General features: G+C 47.8%; 1 protein-coding gene across 1 annotated transcript in view; it reads right to left on the bottom strand.

Annotated features, from left to right (window-relative positions):
• Nucleotides 1-17498: 17498 nt before the first annotated feature.
• SEC63 (SEC63 homolog, protein translocation regulator) overlaps nt 17499-21947 on the bottom strand; it is a 49038-nt gene continuing 44589 nt past the window's right edge. Inside the window, exons 19-21 of the mRNA XM_009896428.2 lie at nt 20944-21042; nt 19788-19892; nt 17499-18655 (exon numbers count right to left, since the gene is read on the bottom strand). Coding sequence (XP_009894730.1) covers nt 18512-18655; nt 19788-19892; nt 20944-21042 — 348 coding nt within the window. The 3' untranslated portion in view covers nt 17499-18511. The remainder of the gene's footprint in view (nt 18656-19787; nt 19893-20943; nt 21043-21947) is intronic.

Genomic DNA, 21947 nt, shown 5'->3' with positions numbered 1-21947 from the left:
ACCTTGGGCTTTCCCCTGGTCTGTGCCGAGTGCAGCCCCTTGCTCCCCTGCCCCCAGCCTCAGCAGAGCTGCGTGGGCACCAAGGGGCTGTGTGTGCTGTGGTGCAGGCAGGAGCAGGCAGCCTGTGAGGAGCCAAAGCACCCAGAGCACTGTAGCACAGGATCCTGGATGATTCATTTCAGTCACACTTGTCATTCCTCCACAAAAATGCCCAGGAGCACTCCTGGCATCCCACCGAGACAAATACCCAACCTGACCAGAGCAACAGCTGCCCCCTGAGAAAGCTTTGGTAGTCTGGCATTGCCAACGCAGGTGCCAGGTATGAGGAGCAGGAAACCAGAGCCACGTTCCTGGCCCTGCTGCCAACCAGGACCAGGAATGGAAAGGAAACACCATCCTTGGCATCCCACAAGCCAAACTGAGCTCAGACAGGCAGGGAGCATAAAGCTGGCATTTACAGCACCATTTCTGCTGCACAGTGGGAATCACCTTGGTAGATGGGGTCAGGACAAACGACAGGGCTCTGGCAAACTGTTGAGCTCAAGAGGCATCATTCATTCTTCAGCAGAACATAATTACACATCCAGACTCTCTCTGGGCAATTCTTTATACTCTTCTTTACACTGGCTCCTAAAGGGAGTCAGCCTTAATGAACTACTTCCAGTTTCATCATCTTTATAAGGCTCTAATAATAATAGTAATCATTTTAAAAGCATATGAGAAGTTTAGATGTTTCATTAGTAAGTTTTAACCCCTCCTCCTCTGCACATCAGCCTTTCTTTTGGCAATTCAGTGACAGGAAAACTTGGGGCAAAGAGGTTTGCTCAGATGGGACATTCTTTTCAACTGTGTTAGCCAAGAGTAAATTTAGTCAGCACCTTGAATGAACCCACAGGTCATGATTCTACCTGGCAGAGCAGCCTGCAATCAATCCCCTGGAACAGGATTTTGACTGAGTTTTGAATGAGACTTTGTTGTTGTTGTTTTCTTTCTTCCTTTCTTAATGTGCAGCAAAATAAAGAGAAAAAATGGTACTTCCTCTGCACAAGAGCTCCATGCCACTTGAGGCAACTTGTTAGAACAGAAACAATGCACATGAATGTTTTGTTTCACCCTTTAAGGTGAGCCTGGAATGTTTTTCTTTGCATAAGCAAAGCCATTATTGGTCATTGCTCACCAGTCACCTGTTCAGTGCTCTTAATGGTCAGCTGGGAGCATTTGATGTAAACAAAGCTGGAGGACTCCTTTGCACCACTTTAAAGCTGCAGGGAGAGAAGCAGGCAAGGATTTTAGGGAACTGGGGTAAGGTTTTTTATCATTGTTATGTTTTCCACGGTGCCATTAAGAATATTTCATGAAAATGAACTAAAAACCCCTGGAGAAAACAGAGCTTTGCTGACTCCAGCATTATCAAATATCAGCATTCTGCTTTGATCCATTTCTAACAGAAATCATTGCCCACCAACTATTTCCTGGAAGTCTTTCTTAGCCAAACTCTGCTTTTATGCCTTGGGTTTACTTGCCAGGCTCATGTGGGTTCTCTGCTGCTTGGCAGGTGGAGAGTGTGCCTGGGTTTGTAGTTTAAAGTACCCCAGATGTTCCCAAAGTAATTATAAGAATATTGGTTAGGTTTAATGGTGTGAGTTCAGGCTGCAGCAGTGAAGGAGCCCCTGAATACCTCTGGTTGGAGCCCAGTGAGAAGTGGCTATGTTGGGCAGTCAGTGAAGTCATCCCCTCTTATACTGCAGGGCTTGGGTCAGCTCCCACCAGAGCTGGGTGCTGGGGGAGCCTGAGAGGGTGCTGACAAGTCCTGGCCCAGCCAGAGAGGAGGAGGATGGACACATCCCCACCCAGGGGAGCCCACATCTCAGCAGCAAGCCCCTTGCTCTCCTGCCTCATCCCAGAGGGGCTGGGTGAGAGAAGCAGGCAGGAGCCCAGCAGGCAGGGCTTGCCTGTCTCCTGTCCTCAAGTGAACAGCCAGCTGCCCCACATCCCTCTTCTTCACCCTACAGCTTATGCCCTCTCTCTCTCTCTCTCTCTTTCTCTCTCCTTTTTTTTCTTTCTTTTCCCTTTTATTTTGTAATGCTACCTTAAGTTCAAGACAGGGCAGGTGCTGGGGAGACATCTGGGTAAGGTCATATCTCAGCCTCCTGAAGCTCAGGGTGTCACCCATGTCCCATGGTGGGTTGCACTACAGTGTTTCTGCTTTAAACTTCTTTCTCTTTTTAGTATGCTTCAAAAAAAAACCCCAAAACACTAAAATTTTGTGTCAAGCACAGAGCTAAAAGAATAGCTGAGGGGAAAGCATCCTACTGCCATTTCCTCTTTCTAGATACCAGAGCCACCATCAAGCACCTGTGCAGCCATTTGTTCCCAGCAGGTGAGAAACCTCTAGGGCAAGGCACTGATTGCCTGGGAAAGAAAATTGCCTCTTTCTACCCATTCTTTTCCACAAAAGGTAGGAAAGTACTCATGAAACATTTCCAGTAAGCAAAATAACATAAATATCAGAGTTACTGTGCCACAGCAGCCAAGTATTTGTATCGAGGCACACCCTGTGCAGATTTTCTGATCTAATTCAGCACAGGTACATTTATCTGTTGGTTGACTCCTTTAATTTTTTTCCCTGTCCTTTTTCCCTGCTCCATCATTAAAAAGTTTGTGCCCCTGCCAGCCTTTCCAACATGTGCATCAGCTAAATATCTTTCATGATGGGTCAGAGAGGCTCTGCCTTATCTGGGAAATGAGTGATACCTGAATTACTTTCTGCAGCTGGAGAGGACCAGGAGACAACCTCATCTAAATAAGATCACTGAACCTCAGCTTGCAAATCTCCAAGCCATATCCTCAGTGGGTGTCAGGTGAGGCTGGAGCCAAGGAAGCTGTGCTGACTGACACCACAAGCTGATAGAGCTTAGCTGGAGCTGGGACTGGCTGCAGTGTAGTGGAGGATGCTATAAGTACTGTTGTAGCACAGAGACACTTTTCAGACTCCAACCCTGCTCCCACAAATAACAACAGCCCCACATTTCCTATGTATTTGTCACTGAACCCCCACCTTTACCTGCTTTACATTACCCACTGTGCCTTTACTCAGTTTGAAAAGCCCTTGGTCTGTCCCTGAGCAAAGTATCTGCAGAAACCCTGCCCAGGATTAAGAAGAAATCGCCCTCCAAGCTGAGAATTCAGACAACTTTCCTTCTGCAGCTCACCTGATTAACTTTACACACCTGCCACAAGCCTTGCATGCACTAAACACAAAAGCAGCTGCTCCCTGCACAGAAACAAGCCCACAGCCATTTCCAGCTGTGGAAAGAGAAGCAGTGCCCACATCTCAAAGGCTTTTACTCACTCAACCACGCTGGGCTTCACCCTTGGGCAGCAGGCGGTGGGCTGCAGGCTGGGGCAGCTCGGAGAGCTCAGGAGGGACTGGCAGGGCTAGCAGGGCACGAGCACACATTCCATCCCCCTGCTCTGTCCTCTCTCAAAGTTGCCTTGAAATCACCTGGAAAGACAAGCATAAACAACTCTGCTGAAGTGTGTTTCTCAGCATCACTCAGAGCTGGGTGCCTGTGAGCCTCTAAGGCAAAATGCAGCATACGAACAGCATCGCTCCCTTTGGTTATCAGTTAAGGATAAAACCCCAACGTAACATCTGGTTTGAAGATATGAGGAGGTTTTAATTAAACTCAGTGCTCTATGAACTACACTAAACCCCCCCCAAAAAAACCTGTGCTGTAAATACTGCCTGCTGCAGACATTGCTAAAGAAGCTGCTTTAAAATAGAAGAGGCATTTTTACCTGGCAGCAAAACCCACCCTGCTTAGGCTCAGGTTTGGCAGAGCCCGGAGCTGCTCTGCATGCAAAGTGCTCTGTAGTCATAAGTCTTCAGCAACTAGTGCACACACACTGCCAGACACACAGACAGACACACAGACAGACACACGCTCCAGCAGCACACCTTGAGCTGCTGCTGCCCCTCTCCTCCCACACACTGCTCCCGGGGCCAGCTAAAACTGTGCTTTGGTGAAGAGAGTCTCCAGGTGAGAAGTTACCACATAGAACAGCAGAAGGAGGACTGCTCCACCAAGGCTCAACAACACACATCAGGCAGAGAAGAAGAAGCATGCTTTCCCCTTACCTATTGCTTAGCTTAAAACACTGAGCAGTGTCTTTAGAGGACCCGGGCACTGGTACCCACAAGGCAGAGGACTTTGAGCACAGTCACACACACCCCGGCAAAAGCCATCTTCTCCCTGTCTCTTAGCACAGTGCAAGCCTCCAGCAGCTCAGCTCTCTCCAGCTGCAAACATCTCATTAGACTAATGCATTCAGCACAGGCAGAAAACTCGATTTACCATAGCTACAGCAATGAATTTCCATTACGATGACAGCTTCAACCACATCATGTCCGGAGCAGCAGCCAACCACTGCCTTTTAAAGAACACACACAGCTCACATGCAGCAAAGCCAGGCCTGCCCGTTGGCTTCCTCTGCTCTCAGCAGCTACACTGAGAACAAATTTTGCCCTTTCTTTATTTATTTAGTTTATTTTTTTTATTTATTCATTTCTTTCAGAAACTCCACAAGCTGAGAGGTGAAACCGTTTGGACTCCCCCCGCCGCTGAAAGGCGAAGCCATGGGGACTCCCCTTCATCCTGCCCCCACCCCCACCACCAAATAAAATGAACTAAAAATAGCAGCATCTTTTGCAACACGGTGCTCTGGGCTGTGCTGAGCAGAAGGGGTGTTTGCAACATTTCTGGTTTTGCTTCCCCCTCCTCCGTTGCCATGGAAACCAGGCTGTAGCATCAGCCCTTTGTCCCGCTCCTGCAGCAGCCTGGCCCCGACCCTGAGCCCAGCTGATGCCGGCAGGGCGGGAAGGACCTCGTTTGGGATAATTTAGGTGGAAATCAAAGGGAAGAGAGTTTGGGCTCTATTGTTTTTTGCCAGTGACACTAGGGATGTGTGTGTGTGCCCAGTGCAGCTCACACAGCCCCTACCTGTACACAGACACGCTCGGAGCTGGCTGTGCTGATCGTTTGGCAGGAATGGCCAAGAGATGCCAAGGGGTGACAGAATCGTTTTGGTTGGGAGAGGCCTTACAGCTCATCAAGTGCAAGCATTAATGGTCAGACATTGGAATGTGCTGACCAGGGAGGTGGCTGAGTCACCAGTCCAGGATGTGTTTAAAGGTCGTTTAGACGTGGTGCTTGGGGATATGGTTTAGGGGTGAACCTTGTAGAGTAGGGTTCTGGGTTGCACTTGGTGATCCTGAGGGTCTGTTCCAACCTGAGTGATTAACCCAGCACTGCCAGGTCACCACTAAACCACATCCCTCAGCACCACCTCTACACCACAAGACAGCAGTTATCACTGGCATCAGGGCAGGATGCAGGAGCAGCCTGTCACTCTGTTTCCAGTCTCTCATCACAGAAGGCACCATGTCTGCCCCCATTTCATGCAGCACTAGCAGCAATGACCACCCAAACCAATAAATAAATCTGTAAAACATCTAATGAATAACAATCATCATCATCCTGCCATGCTCTGTCGACTGCATTAGATCACATTAGCCCAGCAAAGGGCTTTGTCACAACTGTCTGCAAGTGTTGCACAGCTCCCTGCTGCCCACTTCACAGGCTCACATACCCTGCCACTCAGTGTTTATCACAAGCTAAAATGTGCTCCTCACCTTTCTTTTCAGTCTGTTCAATGCCTCATCAGACAGGCTAGCAGCTGCAGTCACTGGTCCTTCTGGGTTTGGTCCCTGCACACTGGTTTTGCACTCCCTGCATTCCACTGGCTTTGTGCTAGCCTGGTTTCACAGGTTTGAAGGGAGGTACTTTGAACCTGTCACCACAGAAGATGAGATGATCATTAAGCTTGTTGTAGTTGCCAAGGAAGAAGAGGAAAAGCAAGAAACCTTAGATCCAATACCAATACTCCAATACATACCAAAACTCCTCGGGGTCTGGAGCACAGCCCTGTGAGGAGAGGCTGAGGGAGCTGGGGTTGCTTAGCCTGGAGAAGAGGAGGCTCAGGGAAGACCTTATTGCTGTCGACAACTACCTGAAGGGAGGTTGTAGCCAGGTGGGGGTTGGTCTCTTCTCCCAGGCAACCAGCACCAGAACAAGAGGACACAGTCTCAAGCTGTGCCAGGGGATGTTTAGGATGGATGTTAGGAAGAAATTCTTCCCAAAAGAGAGACTGGCCATTGGAATGTGTTGCCCAGGGAGGTGGTGGAGTCACCACCACTGGAGGTGTTTAGGAAGAGACTGGATGGGATGCTTGGTGCTATGGTTTAGTTGATGAGATGGTGTTGGTGATAGGTCGGACTTGATGATCTTGAAGATCTTTTCCAACCTGGTTAATTATATTCTATTCTACTTAAAAATAAGAGCCAGGCCTTTGCTGCTGCCCTTCCCTGGGGACAGGGAGAAGGACAAGCACCTGCTTACCAGCAGTGTGGTGAGCTCAAGGATCTCACCTTGCTGGCAGCCACTGCTGGGCAGGTGCTTGTCCTTCTCCCTACTCCAGGGAAAGCAAAGCCCTGGCTCTTATTGGTATGGACACTTGGAATGCTACATTCTTTCTTCTGCATCTACCACTTGCAAGAAGAATAATTGATTGGACTGATGACCTGATTGGAGTTGATGATCTTAAAGGTCTTTTCCAATCTAGGCAATTCTGTGGTTCTGTGAATAAGGGTGGGAGGATGGCCCATGTGTTTCTTTTTTTCTTAAAACAATGGCTGTACCTTTAAAGAAAGATGCAAAAGAGATGTGGTAGATCCAGGAGAAACAAGACATCACTTGTTTCTTTTTTACTTTTACTTGCATTTCTTTTAACTTCACAGACATGGGGGGGGGGGGGGGGGGAAGTATTATCAGCACAGAACTGGAACAATTGTTTTGCTCTCTGTCTCCTGCTACTGCTGCATGACATCCATGCTACTCATAAACACACTGGGGAGGGAAGCACCCAGTGCTCCTCAACCTTCATAGAATCACAGAAGGGTTTGGGTTGGAAGGGACCTCCCAGGGTCATCCTGTCCATCCTCCACTAGATCAGGTTGCTCAGAGCCTTGTTGAGACTGACCTTGGATCTCTCCAGGGATGGAGCTTCCACTGTCTCCCTGGGCAACCTGTTGCAGTGTTCCACCACCCTCATGGTGCAGAACTTGCTCCTCACATCCAATCTAAATCTGCTCTTCTCTAATTTCAAACCATTGTCCCTTGTCCCATCATCACTGCAGGCCTTTGGAAACTGTCTCTCTGCAGCCTTTTTGTAGCCCCTTTCAGGGGCTTCCCTTCAAGAAGCCCACTATTAGGTCTCCCCAGAGCCTTCTCTTCTCCAGGCTGAACAACTCCAGCTCCCTCAGCCTGCACCAGGCAGGATGGCACACAACCACCCACAGCCCCCTTTGCCCACAGCCAGCATTTACACACAGCTTGTCTCTTTACTTCCAGCTTTACCCTGTCATTTAAATCATTCCATTCTTTAAACAGCTACATGCAATTACCTTCAGATTTCCAGAAAAGCAGAAAGCAGCCAGGCTAGGTGAGAAAGGAAATGAAACATCCCAAACCAGCTTGGGTGGATACAACCTCATTTGCTGTTTGGGCAGAAGATGAGCTTGCCAAGGAGGCTTGGAGCACTTCTCTCTGCCACCAGCAAACACCTGGCTGCCAGGGTGACATTCAGCCCACCAGTCACTGCTGCACAAAAGGCAGCAGCAGGGCTCTGGGGGCAGCTGTCAGCCTGGGTTGTGCCCTGTATGCAATTTAGGTGGGGTTTTTTTTGCTGCATCTTTATTAGGCATTTCAGTGTAAGAGGATTTTTGCCTATAAATCTTTCTGGGTGATGAATCAATTTCGTGACACCCACCTCGACCCTCTTCAACCACCCCCCCATGCCTGTGTAGATAGAATTGGTTAAGTTATGATGGGGTCCAGTTTAAGGGAATGAATTTAAACAATTACTTTAATTACAAGAGTGGTATCATCTTTCAAGACAGCTGGTCTCCAGGGAGGACAGCTGCTGAGAAGTCATTTAGACACATGAACCTCAGAAAACAGTGGTGAAGGGGGGCTGTGACTCCAGCCCCGGCCACCGCTGCTCTCTGCTCACACTTTGGCTCCTTCCCACTTGCCTGGTGGAGGAGAATTGAGATAGCAGTGCCTGGGTAAGCAAGGAATCCCCCAGGCTGCCAAGGCTCCGCACCAGCCACCAGTCATCCCCTGCCCAGCTCATCCCTGGAGGTCACCTTGAGTTTATCACAGAATCACAGATGGTGGAGTTGGAAAGGACCTCTGCAGATCATCAAGTCCAACCCCCTCTGCTAAATCAGGGTCATCCAGAATAAATTACACAGAACAGGTCCAGGAGGGCTTTGAATGCATCTCCAGAGAAGGAGACCCCACAGCCTCTCTGGGCAGCCTGCTCCAGGGCTCTGTCACCCTCAAAGTGAAGGAGTGTCTCCTTAAGTTCAAGTGAAATCTCCTCTGTTCTAGTTTGTACCCATTGCTCCTCACCCTGTCACTGGCCACCACTGAGAAGAGCCCAACCACATCCTAACAACCTCCACCCTTCAGATATTTGCATGCCCTGGGAAGATCCTCTCTCAGGCTGCTCTTCCCCAGGTTTTTGTGCACGTTGCTGAACTTGGGTAAAGCTGTGGAGACTCAGCCATGCACTCCAGCAGCTTCCTCAGGAGCCTGAGCTGAAAATTAAACCTGAGGCGAAGGGAATCTCCCAAATAAAAGCCTGGCAGCAGCCTGGATGGGCAAGGGGTGGTAGGGCAGGGCTTCCACCCCACTCAGGCCACCCAGGCCCACTGGTTGCCCCACAACCTGCCTTGCCCCCCAGGATGGGATCCAGAGTGGTTCTGCCTCCTCCATCCCCTGGTGCAGCAGCCGCTGCAAGGTCACCTCCCCACCTCGACTCCCTGCTCACCTGAGGACATGGCTACTCCTCGAATCACTGAGCATCAGGAGTGGCTTTTGTAATTTGCTTGGTTCTTTATTACGTTTATTGATTTTCAAATATTTTAACGGCTCATTTATTGCTGTGCTAAAGAGCTCAGGAAGGCAATAAAGCCTCACAGCATCCCCGGTGATAAAAGAAACAATCCTCTGAGGGGCTGGAACTCTGCTTTCCCCCTTTCCTTCTGAGCTTCTTCCAAGCAAAAAAGAAACAACCCGAAAGACCAACCACAAGGGATTGCACCCAAAGGGCTGAGCACCCCCGGGGGAAATCCCTGCACCCAAAGCAGGCAGGGAGAAAAAGGTGCAGAAAGCAATAGGCAGAACTCTGGAGCACCAAGGCAGCCTGCAGCAGCAAGGAAACTGAACTGGGGAGGGAGCTTGACAAGTGGTCATCAAAGGGTATGGTTTGTTGGCTGAGGTGGCTGACCACGGGCCATAGAATTGTTTTGGTTGGAAAAGACCTCTGAGATCATCAAGTCCAGCTGGCAACCGTGTCCCAAAGTGCCATGGCTTCACATTTTTTGAACACCTCCAGGGATGGTGACTCCACCACCTCCATGGGCAGCACATTCCAGTGGCTAACAACTCTCTCTGGGAAGAACTTTCTCCTCACCTCCAGCCCAAACTTCCCCTGGCTCAGCTTGAGACTGTGTCCTCTTGTTCTGTTGGTGGTTGCCTGAGAGAAGAGACCAACCCCCTCCCTCTGTCTCCAGCCTCCCTTCAGGGGGTTGTAGAGAGCAATAAGGTCTCCCTTGAGCCTTCTCTTCTCCAGGCTAAGCAACCCCAGCTCCCTCAGCCTCTCCTCACAGGGCTGAGCTCCTGACCTCTCCCCAGCCTCGTTGCCCTTCTCTGGACACATCCAGGTATCAAGTACTTGTCACACCTGGGGGGATGACAGCCAAGAGAGCCACTCCCAGCCAGGGATGCAGTCCCAAAAATCTGATCTCCAAACATCAATGTCTATGGCAAGGAGGAAACTGCTTCCACCACAGGCTGCCCCCAGCAGCCACCGCATGGCCATGTCACAGAGGGAGCCTCTTCCCCAGACTGAACACTCGCTCGCACAGCAGGAGGAGAAGGAGGATGAAGAGCAATGGTGCCATCTCCTGACTCCTGCCCGAGAAGCACGGCAGCTCAGCAGCTGGGGCAGGCTCAGCTGCCCCCCTCCAGCACAACTTGTCAGGGAGAAAGCCACAGAGAGCAATTTCAGATCATAACATTCTACACAAGTGGCCAGGTCCGGCAGGTCTGAGTTTTCTCCACTGCTAGAAGAGCAGTGCAGCTAGAGGGCTCTGTGTAAGAAATGTTTGCACACTCCTTCCCCTTAATTCAACAGGAAAAAAATAAAACCACTCACTCTCCAAATTCACTGTAATTATATCTTTTTCTGGGTTTTCTTTCCCCCTCTCTCTCACTTGGCAAGGGTTCTTCCCAGTCAATATGCATGCAGAGTCATGCTATAGCATAGCTAGGGTTTTTTTCTTTTTCAATTACATATGCCAGTGTAGCTGATAGATTTTAATTAGCTGGGGAGTTGGATAGCCATCAGCAGGCAGGAGCTGTATGTTGTTTGCATACAAACTCAGCTGAGAAACTTCCACACACAGCATCTGCTTGTACAGACGAGGAGGGGCAGAGCCTCTCTGGCAGCCAAACCCTGGTACAGTCTTGAGCCTGTTGTGTGGTGATCAGGATCTGAGGGCTCAAACACCACAGTTCTTCACCTGGAGCAAGGGGGCATGGGTGGGAGAGGGCACTTTGGTGACAAGCATGGGTTTAGGAACTGAAACACAGCACTCCACAGAACGATAGAATGAACTATTCAGCCTCTGCTGCAATGAAGGAGGCAAAAGCAAATAATAACAAAAAAGGATCGAATACACCTAACAAATCTGCATCAGGAGGGAAACACAACCAGCACCAGAACAAGAGGACACAGTCTCAAGCTGTGCCAGGGGAAGTTTAGGCTCGAGGTGAGGAGAAAGTTCTTCCCAGAAAGAGTTGTTAGCCATTGGAATGTGCTTCCCAGGGAGGCGGTGGAGTCACCATCCCTGGAGCTGTTCAAGAGGGGACTGGACGTGGCACTTGGTGCCATGGTCTAGTAGGCATGAGGTCTGTGGTGACAGGTTGGACTTGATGATCTCTGAGGTCTTTTCCAACCTTGTTGATTCTATGACTCTATAAAAAGATACAAGCAAGGTAAAGCCTAAAGTGAGGAAGCAAACCACCACGAGTAAATCATCATATCTTTGGGAAGAAGTAGCTGTACACAGCAGTCCCTTCTGCCACAGGATGGTTAAGGGAAGCTAATGACCTAAATGAAGTTGCTCAAATTGCCTTGTGGGACTTTGGTCCTTGGGGACCAGCAGAGCACCAGGCTTTCCTCTGTCTCAGCCGATTTGGAGGGAGCCTCCTGGGCTAGGCAGTGTGAGTGGACCAACAGCTGGGAGCAAAATGAAGCAACAACTTCCACATCTGCTCAGTGCAAGCAACTGAAGTGATTGTCAGTTGGGTCTCCAAATCCTTCCACCCTCTCATGGACAATGTCTATTTTGCAGCCATTATAACATAATCTCAGCTAATGTGATTTACAACCAGTAATTAATGGAGCTTCAGCTGTAAGGAAATTGTTCCTTCAATTTGAGTTTAATTTACTGCACACACATATATTACAAAGCACACATTCCATAGCTGGGGGCTGGGCATGGAGAGAGAAAGGGCTGTGCACTGGGAAGGAAAAAAATAGAACATCCAATAAACCACAGGCTTTTGACGTCCCACACCTCCTGCCCCTGAATCATCTCCTTGATAGGAGGATGGCACACAAACAAATGCAAGTATCTCAGTACAGGTGCTTGGAGGTACAAAGGCAAAGTCCCTGCTGTCACTGCTATCCCATTTCCCAGCTGTGGGAAACATCAGGCTGGTGTGTGAGTGAGCATGGCCTCATTCTGCTCCCTGCATACATTTGGGGCATGCATCCATCAGAGGGAGCAGGATGGGTTCCTGGGGTAGAAGGGTACAGGCTAGAACAGCTACAAGAGATGCTGCTTCTATGGCATACACATGAAGTGATGCAGAGCTGTGCTTAGAAACTAAGACAAACTTTCACAGCCAGGACAGCAGCTCATTTTCAGCCACTTTTGCATAAAGGTGGCCTCATACCAGCCTGGTCTTTGGATCATCTAATAGCTGTACCCAAGCAAAACCAAAAGCAACACCTGGGCAATTCTCACAGTCCCCAGTCCCAGTTTGGGGTCTGCCCTGCAGGAGATACCCCCAAGCTGTCCAGCTTTACTAGATCCTCTCCCCAGAATGCCTCCAGCTCGGTGCCCTGAAGCACCCAGCGATGGTGCTTGTGTAACAAGGAAAGCACTCTCATACCTTAAAGGAAAGGTGGGGAAATTAAAGCCAGTTGCTCATGGTGGTCCATGCAGCCTCCTTTGTGCCATCAAATTCCACAGATGTGATGCAACTGCAGCACCTTCCCTGTTTAATTCCTGGAGCATCTGTGTGGAAGGCTCACACACAGGGAGAGGTTGGAAACACTTCCTGACTCAGCACACACTTCAAACTAAATTCCAAGCAAAGCATATGCAATTTGGCTTTAAAAATATTATCATTAGCTTTACAATCTATTGTGCTAATTAGAGTTATTAAGAGGTCTCATTGCCAGTAACAATTCTGTTATTTAACTGAACAAGCAAGAGAAACAAGTTTTGGCAGGAAGTGATCTCTGCCAACTCACTCATGTCTGTGTGGGCTCAGATTGCACCTTCAAACTAAACACTGACATGGAAGAAATGAAGTGCAAGCCAGGAACAGGATGTTTTTGTGCACAAATGTGGGATCCCCTCTAAAGTTCAGCACTAAACATGAGCCACAGAAGCACAGAACTGTAGGGTTTGGAAGGGATCGCTGGAGGTCATCCAGTCCAACCCTCCCCAGCCAGAGCAGGGTCACCTGAAGCAGACCACATTGAAACACATCCAAGTGGGCCTTGAATGTCTCCAGACACAGAGACTCCACCACCACTCTGGGCAGCCTGTTCCAATGCTCTGCCACCCCCAAAGTAAATAAGTTCCTCCCCCTGTTTAGATGGAGCTTCCTGTGCTCAGGTTTATGCCACTACCTCTTGTTCTGTCACTGGGGACCAATGAGAAGAGCCTGGCCCCATCTTCCTGACACCCACCCCTTATTTTCTTCTCTTCTGTTTGTTCCCTGACTTGCTAAAGCCCAACATAACAGAAGCAGCAAAGCTCCTGCTTACCTTTCTGAACAGAAATCACTTTAAGCACACACTCACTCTCTCATCCAGCTCTCCAGTGCCAAGCCTTTGATGAGCCCCCAGAACAGAGACTGCCCTTGCCCTGCAAGGATTCTGAGGACAATAGTGCCAGGGGCATTTTCAATGTCTCTGTGAAACACAAAACTCAAGGGACCTCAGCACACTGCAGGTGCCCCAGGTACCCTAAGAATCAGCTCTTTTTTGACTCATGTAAAGCAAAGTTTATGGCTCAAAATTAACTCATTAACACCGCAGTTCCTGCTGCAAAAGGGAGCTCTGCCTTGCTTTCTCTCTCAGGTTTTTATTTTTACATAGGAATTTAAATCATTCCAACCTTAAAATGGGTTTCCTTCAGCAGTCCTTAAATGAAGAGTCAACAATGAGGTTTTTTTTGGGGGGGAAAGGGGAAAAAACCCTCAGGAACAGGGGCAATGCATCCCTAACCATACAGTTTATTTAAAGAAAGGGATTTTTAAATCCTCCATCTGTGCCTTGCCCTGCCAGAGAGGTGGAAAACAACCCCAACCCTACAGCACAGAACAGACTAAGCATCCCCTAGAAGCATCCCAGGGTTTCACGAAGAATTCCATGCCCCTGCCTCCCCCTGCTGGAGCGTGGCCTGGAACTGCACCTGGGCACTAGGAAAAGCTCCTTCCCTTCCTCTACAGCTTCAGGGTTTTTCCACTTCTGAGACATTTGTGGTTTAGAGGAGGCTCATCAGGTGTTTGCCCAAGTGTAACTTTATGGTTGCCTAGAACAACAGTGACGTTTCCTTCACTGTTAATTAACCACTGTCAGCACTGGTGGGGGGCAAGCAGAAGGTTAATTTGTTTTACATCACCAAAATAATCCCATTTTGGTGGTGTTCCTTGTCCCTACACATACCTGCTTCCAATTTATCCCATACTTCCAACAATGTTTAATTGCCTTAGATCTAATCCATGGTGTTTCCCTCTAACTGTGATTTACACACAGAAGCTGGGCCAGAAGGAGCAGAGCCAGCTGTGCTGCATCACCCTCCTGCCTCTTCTGGCCAACACCCATGTATTTTTCTTCCTTGGAAGTGCCTTCTACAAGCCCTGAGGACAGGTGCAGCATCTCTGCTTAGCTGGACAGGCCACCTGTGCACGTGGGTTGCTCTGACCTGGAACAAAAGGATATGAAAAGCAACACTGACAGCAGAAAGGCAGAAATAAAACTGGTCACACTGAAATGCCAGGTGCTCCCAAATGATGCTTGGACCACTGTGGCACAGAGGATGCAGCAGCAGAGCAGATTGAATATTTTTTTTCCTAGACAACTTTTTACTTTTCATAGAATAGGATGACAGGATCAATAAGGTTGGAAAAGACCTCAAGGATCATCAAGTCCAACCTATCACCCAACACCTCATGACTAACTAAACCATGGCACCAAGTGCCACATCCAATCCCCTCTTGAACACCTCCAGGGATGGTGACTCCACCACCTCCCTGGGCAGCACATTCCAATGGCCAACAACTTTTTCTGAGAAGAACTTTCTCCTCACCTCCAGCCTAAACCTCCCCTGGTGCAGCTTGAGACTGTGTCCTCTTGTTCTGGTGCTCATTGCCTGGGAGAAGAGACCAACCCCCACCTGGCTACAACCTCCTTTCAGGTAGTTGTAGATGCCAATAAGGTCTCCCCTGAGCCTCCTCTTCTCCAGGCTAAACAAACCCAGCTCCCTCAGCCTCTGCTCCTAGGGCTGCACTCCAGACCTCTCCCCAGCCTCGTTGCCCTTCTCCAGACACATTCTTGTGTCTCAATGCCCTTCTTAAATTGAGGTGCCCAGAACCGGACACAGTACTCAAGGTGTGGCCCAAGCAGTGCTGAGCACAGGGGCAGAATGACCTCCCTGCTCCTGCTGGCCACACAAGTTTTCAGTGACTAGTTCAGAGCTTCAGAGAAAAGTGCAAAATTGGCTGCGTTCCTTCCTAAATCCTACTGAAAAAGCAAGGCAGATGCAAGCGGTGAGGGCAAACTGCAGCTTCTTCCAGCAAAAGCTTTCCCACCCTGATAACTTTTACTCAAGAGAGAATTGGTAAATATTTCAATTCAAATACTTATTAAAATAAATATATATCTAGAGAGAGATATAAATGGTTGTTAATGGTCACACCACACAGCAATCAGTTCAATAACCTAGCACCAGGCACTGAGAGCTGCACAGCTGCAGTCAGTGGTTTCAATCACATGAAGCTCCTAAATACCTTCTTGGCCCCGTTTTTGCACCCACCTTGGAAGGTGATATAAAATGATGCACAGCTGCACAGCCAGCATCAGAAGGGAAAGTATCAGCATCTCTTCTGCACACCATGAAGTCTTCCAATATCACTGCAGTTCTTTTCCTCACATCTTCAGTTAGGTTACCTTGACTACACAGGAGACCCCACGCTTGACGAAGTATGAGATGTAGCCTCTGGGAGCTCAACAGAATTATCCCTGGTTTGCAAAACTTCCAGTGCAATCCCTGCTGTCAGCTCCCATTTTTAAGAAGAAAACACTTCAGGTGTTGAGCCCAGGGACATGAGACTACTGTTTGCTTTAGTTTGGTTTTGAATCACTTCAAGACGTTCACACCGTGACTACCAGTAGCAAAATGCAGGGATCAGTAGTCAGCACTCCCTCTCCTTCTCTCCTGCTCTTATTAGCAGTTAGATCTCCTAACTATGATCGCTTCCCAACTTCTAACCACCACAGAAGTTCCCCCTGCTTTGCTCAGGCAGAAGGATGCAGGTTCAGCACTCATTTTACCTACCTGAGTCGTGACAACTCTTCCTCCAAAGCGTATCTCCCACCAGTGCAGGATTTGGCTTGAAAGCCAATGGAATGCAACTATTGTTGTTTCTCCACTGCCTTGCAAATAAAAACTGGAGTTGAAAGGCATCAAGTGTGCAAGCCCTTTAATTCAAAGCTTTTAACACCTGACCCTGCTTCTGCTTTCCAAGAGGGTTCTTTCCCCCTTGCACAATACGTGCTCCCAAAGTACTCTGCAAGTTCCCACCGCCGCACGTAGAACGCTTGCCCTTTTTATTTGCAACTCTTGCAGTTACAAAGAACATTAGAGTGTGAACTTGCATTTAAAGTGACAACCCTTTGGAATAAACAAGGTCACAAATTAGTGTGCAACTAATTCTGGCTTCGGGCAATTTTCAGAGGAGGAATCTTCCTGCGTGCCGCTGTGTCAGGTTTGACAGCACTGCCTTGTCAGTTCAACACACAGGAACAGAAGCACATCTGCCCCTGCTTGCAGAACACTCAGCATCTGGTTTTGAAACACAGAAATACAACTTCAAATTACACCACTTCCACTTGTTCTACCGAGAGAAAGCAAAGGCAGAAGTCATCCCTGGCTTTTGCCAAGTCATGCAATACACCAACAGCCCTGGTTCTCTGGCTCCCTGCACTTAGAACTGTCAGGGCTGGAAGGGACCCCAAGGATCAGCCAGTTCCAACCCCCCTGCCACAGGCAAGGACACCTCACACTAGATCAGGTTGCTCAGAGACACATCCAGCCTGGCTGTATAAACTCCCAGGGATGAGGCTTCCACCACCTCTTGGAGCAACCTGTTTCAGTGTCTCACCACCCTCAAGGGGAAGAGCTTCTTCCCAACATCCAATCTGAATCTACCCACTTCTAATTTTGCTCCATTCCCCCCAGTCCTATCACAACCTGACATCCTAAAAAGTCCCTCCCCAGCTTTCTTGTAGCCCCCTTCAGATATTCAAAGGCCACAATAAGGTCTCCTTGGAGCCTTTTCTCCAGACTGAACAGCCCCAGCTCTCTCAGTCTGTCCTCAGAGCAGAGCAGCTCCAGCCCTCTGCTTATCCTCATGGCCCTTCTCTGCAAACATTCCAGCACCTCCAGATCCTTCCTGTAATAGATGGTCCAGAACTGGATGCAGTACTCCCAGGGCAGGGGGGGGTCGCACCAGAGTGGAGTAGAGGGGGAAAAATCACCTCCCTCACCCTGCTAGCCACACTTCTCTTGACGTAGTCCAGGATATTATTGGCTTCCTGTGCTGCAAGTGCATACTGGCTGCTCCTGTTGAGCTCCTGTTCTCTCATTAGACTTTTGTTTTTCAGAAGGATAGGGATAGAATCCCTGCCTTGCTTTCAGCCCTGCATGAGGCTGAGGTATAAACTTAAAACCAACCAAACAACTCGCAAGAGATGCACACTATTACAAATGCAAACAGCCATCAAATTGTCCAGTTTATTGATGGGAATTCAAAATTGATACAAAACATGCCCTCTTTTGCATGTTGGCCTTCACCCTTCCAATGTTCTGACAGCGTCAGGTAGACCCAGAATGAACAGACTCCAGCCTTCAGCACGTACCTTTCAGAAAGGCATTACACAGAAGCCACCAGCTTATGTCACACGTGGTCCCAGACTTGCTTTCAGGCATTTTTGCTTATCAAAAGGCTCAGATCTTCTGCTGATCTGATGAAATAAAGGCTTAAAAATGTTTTAAGCCATTGAATAAAGTACCCTATGGCAGAGTCCTCAAGAAAGTCCATGATTTCCATTATTCACCTTGGGCATAAAAAGGCAAAAGTCTTAGAAAAGCAGCCCTCCAGAATACATGGAATGTGGCAACGGGCAGGGTGCCAACTTATAATGACCAAGTGAAGTAAACCAGATGTGGGGTGGGTTTTTTTTTAAAGCTATGGATGATGTGAGCAGCATCACAGCAAAATAGTTCAGGAATACCACAGAATCAATCAAGTTTGAAAGTTGAGCAGATGTTGCCTCAATCAACAGAGATCTGTAATGGCAAAGAGACCAAAAGACATCTAAAAGAAATGCCTAATGCAGGAAAAAAAAAACCCCAAACAAGTGAGTTTCAAGTCTGCTCCTAGCTAATAGTCCCTTTCACTGGGGCCTAGGCTTGATCAGACAATACACAGCCCACACTTTCAGACATGTATCATAAAAAAAGCTTTTATTTTCAGTTGAAACAAATGCACCATCCTGCACTTGGAAGGCTAGAATGAGCCATAAGCATATTCCAAAGTTGTATCAATGGCAACAGATTTGTTTCACCTCCACTGAGAAGTTACATAATGCACTCTTAATTGGTAAAGGAAACAATTAAATTCAGCCTTCTCAAAGCTTCTGTACTGGGTTTCTTGGTTATTTGTACAGTTCCCACAGTCAGACCAAGAGTTTGCACTGTATGCAGAGAGTGTAATCAATCGATAGTGCTGCTTTAATCATCATCTTCCTCCTCTTCCTCTTCCTCCTCAAAACTGTCTTCAAAGCCCTCGCTGTCTTCCTGGTCCTCATCACCTTCTATTGCTGTATCCCATTGTGGATGATTTTCTGGCACTGGTTTTGCTTCATGAACTTCCAGCTGTAATTGGATAAAGAAAAAGAAAGGAAAGGCAGAGGGGGGGGAAAAACACAACCAAAAAAGTTAGAGACAACACACAACCAAATTTGAGGCTCTGGCCAGCCTGATCTAGTGTGGGGTGTCCCTGCCCATGGCAGGGGGGTTGGAACTAGATGATCCTTGTGGTCCCTTCCAACCCTGACTGATGCTATGATACTACTATGATAAATTTGGGGATAAAAAAAAACATCTCACTCCCCCCCCCAAAACTACAAAACAAACCAACCAACAAAAAACCCCAAACCAACACACACACAAAAAACCCTAACAACACAAAACCAAACCCAAACAAAATTGACAGCTTGTACAAAACAAAGCCACCAAGCAAACAACATAATCCACACAAAAATCCCCAATACCAAACATCACCCCCCAAAAGAAAAATCAAACCAAACAACAAAAAAAAAGCCCAAACACCCCAAAACCAACCAAACCAAAGCAATACAAAGAGCAAACCACAAGAGGAAAACCACAACCCCAAACCTAACAAAAACTCAACCCAATCCAACCCAACAACTGCCTCTGGCAACAAGGCACATCAGATTTTACTCATTAACTGGATGGATCTAGGATTAAGGGCATGGCAATGGCATGGCAGAGCTCAAAGCATAAAGCCAGAGCAAACCAAGGTGAGAAAAGGTGTATGAAGATATGCAGGCTCTGGAAAGCATCACAAACTTGAATAGAATAGAATTAACCAGGTTGGAAGAGACCTTTGAGATCATAGAGTTCAACCTATCAGCCAACATTATCTAATCAACTAAACCATGGCACCAAGCACCCCAACCAGGCTCCTCTTACACACCTCCAGTGATGGTGACTCCACCACCTCCCTGGGCAGCACATTCCAATGGCCAATCTCTCTTGCTGGGAAGAACTTCTTCCTAACATCCAGCCTAAACCTCCCCTGGTCCCACTCATCATAAAATCACCACTACTGACATCAAACTAGAACTGCTTCTGAGTTCTTCCTTGCCACTCTTAAACAGGAGAGCTTGAATTCTTAAAGCTAACAGGAGCTAACAGGGGTTTTAACAGGCACATAAAGCAGCTCTGAGTGTAATATAAATACATTAAAACAATTGAGCATCACCTTCAGTGGTTTAATCTGGTCCAATCCCATGTACGAATCCGATCTTAAATAAACTGTGTACTGATAGTTTCCAGGCTTGCCTGGTGCTGGGAACTTCAGCTCTACCTACAAAACAGAAATTCACACCCTAAGTTCTTGCTGCTTGACACATTAGAACAAGCACCTGAGTAATCTAATGAGCAGTAAGCACCCCTACACAACACTGCTTTGGCATGTGAAAGTTGCAGACTCCTTTGAAACTCTCTACATGAAATACCTGCATGAGGCAGGGAAGATCCAAGCACAATTCCTTCCATGAAAGTTGAGTCACCATTGATTCACATTTCCCCCCCCCTCCCCCTCAATTGCACCAAGTAACTTCACAGGAAGTACAAAGTTTCACCACACTGTGTGCTTCAAACCCCCAAACAGGTTAAAACACTGAAGTCTGCTGATAGCGCGAGCTTAGCTCTGCTGTCGGTGGAAACCGAACATCAAATCCACTTCTGAATGAACAAAACCACACCAAAAAAAAATCTCCACTTCTCAGGAAGGCAAAGAACACTGCCAAAGGTCCCAGCCTCACCAAGGTTCATATGGGCCAAGGCTAGTTCATTTGTCACAGCCCCTGCTTTACAGAAGGAAAACCAACCACCACTCAGGAGTTCTCCTGGATTGGAATGACCACCTTCAGAGAGCTATCACTGGGGCTAATAAAGGTTCTCATTATTGTTGTTTTATTGGTTACTTTAGATAGTACTTATTTTAGCTCTTATTTTAGTTTTATTACATATTATTTTATTATTTACTCATTTTTAATTGCTATTCTTCTTATTATTATTATTTCAGCAGCTTTGGGTATCAGGAAACTTAAAACCCAACCAATAAAACAAATCTCTGTTCTGCAAAGAAACTTGTAAGTCACCTTTCCCTCCCCTTCCCCCTCCCCCCCCAATATTATCAATTGGCAGTTAAAAGGCTTTCCTCTGCTTTGATCAGGAGAGTTAGAATTGGGTTTCCCATCTTGAGACAAGCATGAACAAAGCAAAACCTAAGCAAATGGATCTGCATACCACAAAGACACTTCACAGAATCACCAAGGGTGGGGAAGACCTCTCAGATCAGCAAGCCCCAGCAGAGTTTTGCAGTACCCCAGAAGAAGATTCAAGCACTTTACCTCTTCTTTGTCTTTTAGTGTGCAAACATGATAGGGCATACATATTAGCATCTGCTCCTTCCGGTCTGCAATATACAGCCACCACCACTCTTGCTTTTCCTTGCAGAAAAGAGACAAAACACAACACTCAGCCCATCAGGACTGCTGAAGTCATCCACAACCACGTGGTTAATTATGATCCACTGAGCCTTAGAACAGAAACCACAGAATGGGTTGGAAAGGTCCTTGAAGATCATTCGGTTCCAACCTTGGGCCCACGAAGGCCAAAACTTGGAGAGCTCCAAGAAGTCCTTTCCACAACAACTCCAAGTGATTCCCTCCATGAGAACACCATCTCCTGTGATTACACGGCATGAGTTATTTTTAAGTTTCAGCCATAAACATATTGTCAATCTGCTTGACAGCTGTAACAACCACCTTATGAAGCTGGAGTATTTATTTCCCAGCCAGGGGGCCTCCAGGAATAGAAGGATAAACAGTGGAAATAGAATAGAACAGAATTAAGCAGGTTGGAAAAGACCTTTGAGATCATCAAGTCCAACCTATCACCCAGCACCATCTCATCAACTAAACCATGGCACCAAGCACCCCATCCAGGCTCTTTTTAAACACCTCCAGTGATGGTGACTCCACCACCTCCCTGGGCAGCACTTTCCAGTGGCCAATCTCTCTTGCTGGGAAGAACTTCTTACTAACACCCAGCCTAAACCTCCCCTGGTGCAGCTTGAGACTGTGTCCTCTTGTTCTGGTGCTGGTTGCCTGGGAGAAGAGACCAACCCCCACCTGGCTACAACCTCCCTTCAGGTAGTTGTAGAGAGCAATAAGATCTGCCCTGAGCCTCCTCCTCTCCAGGCTAAGCAACCCCAGCTCCCTCAGCCTCTCCTCACAGGGCTGTGCTCCAGACCCCTCCCCAGCTTTGTTGCCCTTCTCTGGACACATTCCAGCAACTCAACATCTCTCCTAAACTGAAATAGTACAGATGAAGGAGAGCTACAGAAGCTACA

Source organism: Dryobates pubescens, chromosome 28 (genome assembly GCF_014839835.1).
Source record: "Dryobates pubescens isolate bDryPub1 chromosome 28, bDryPub1.pri, whole genome shotgun sequence".
Classification (NCBI taxonomy): Eukaryota; Metazoa; Chordata; class Aves; order Piciformes; family Picidae; genus Dryobates; species Dryobates pubescens.
Note: the sequence above shows the minus strand (reverse complement) of the source record. Positions and strands in the feature narration are given on the sequence as shown.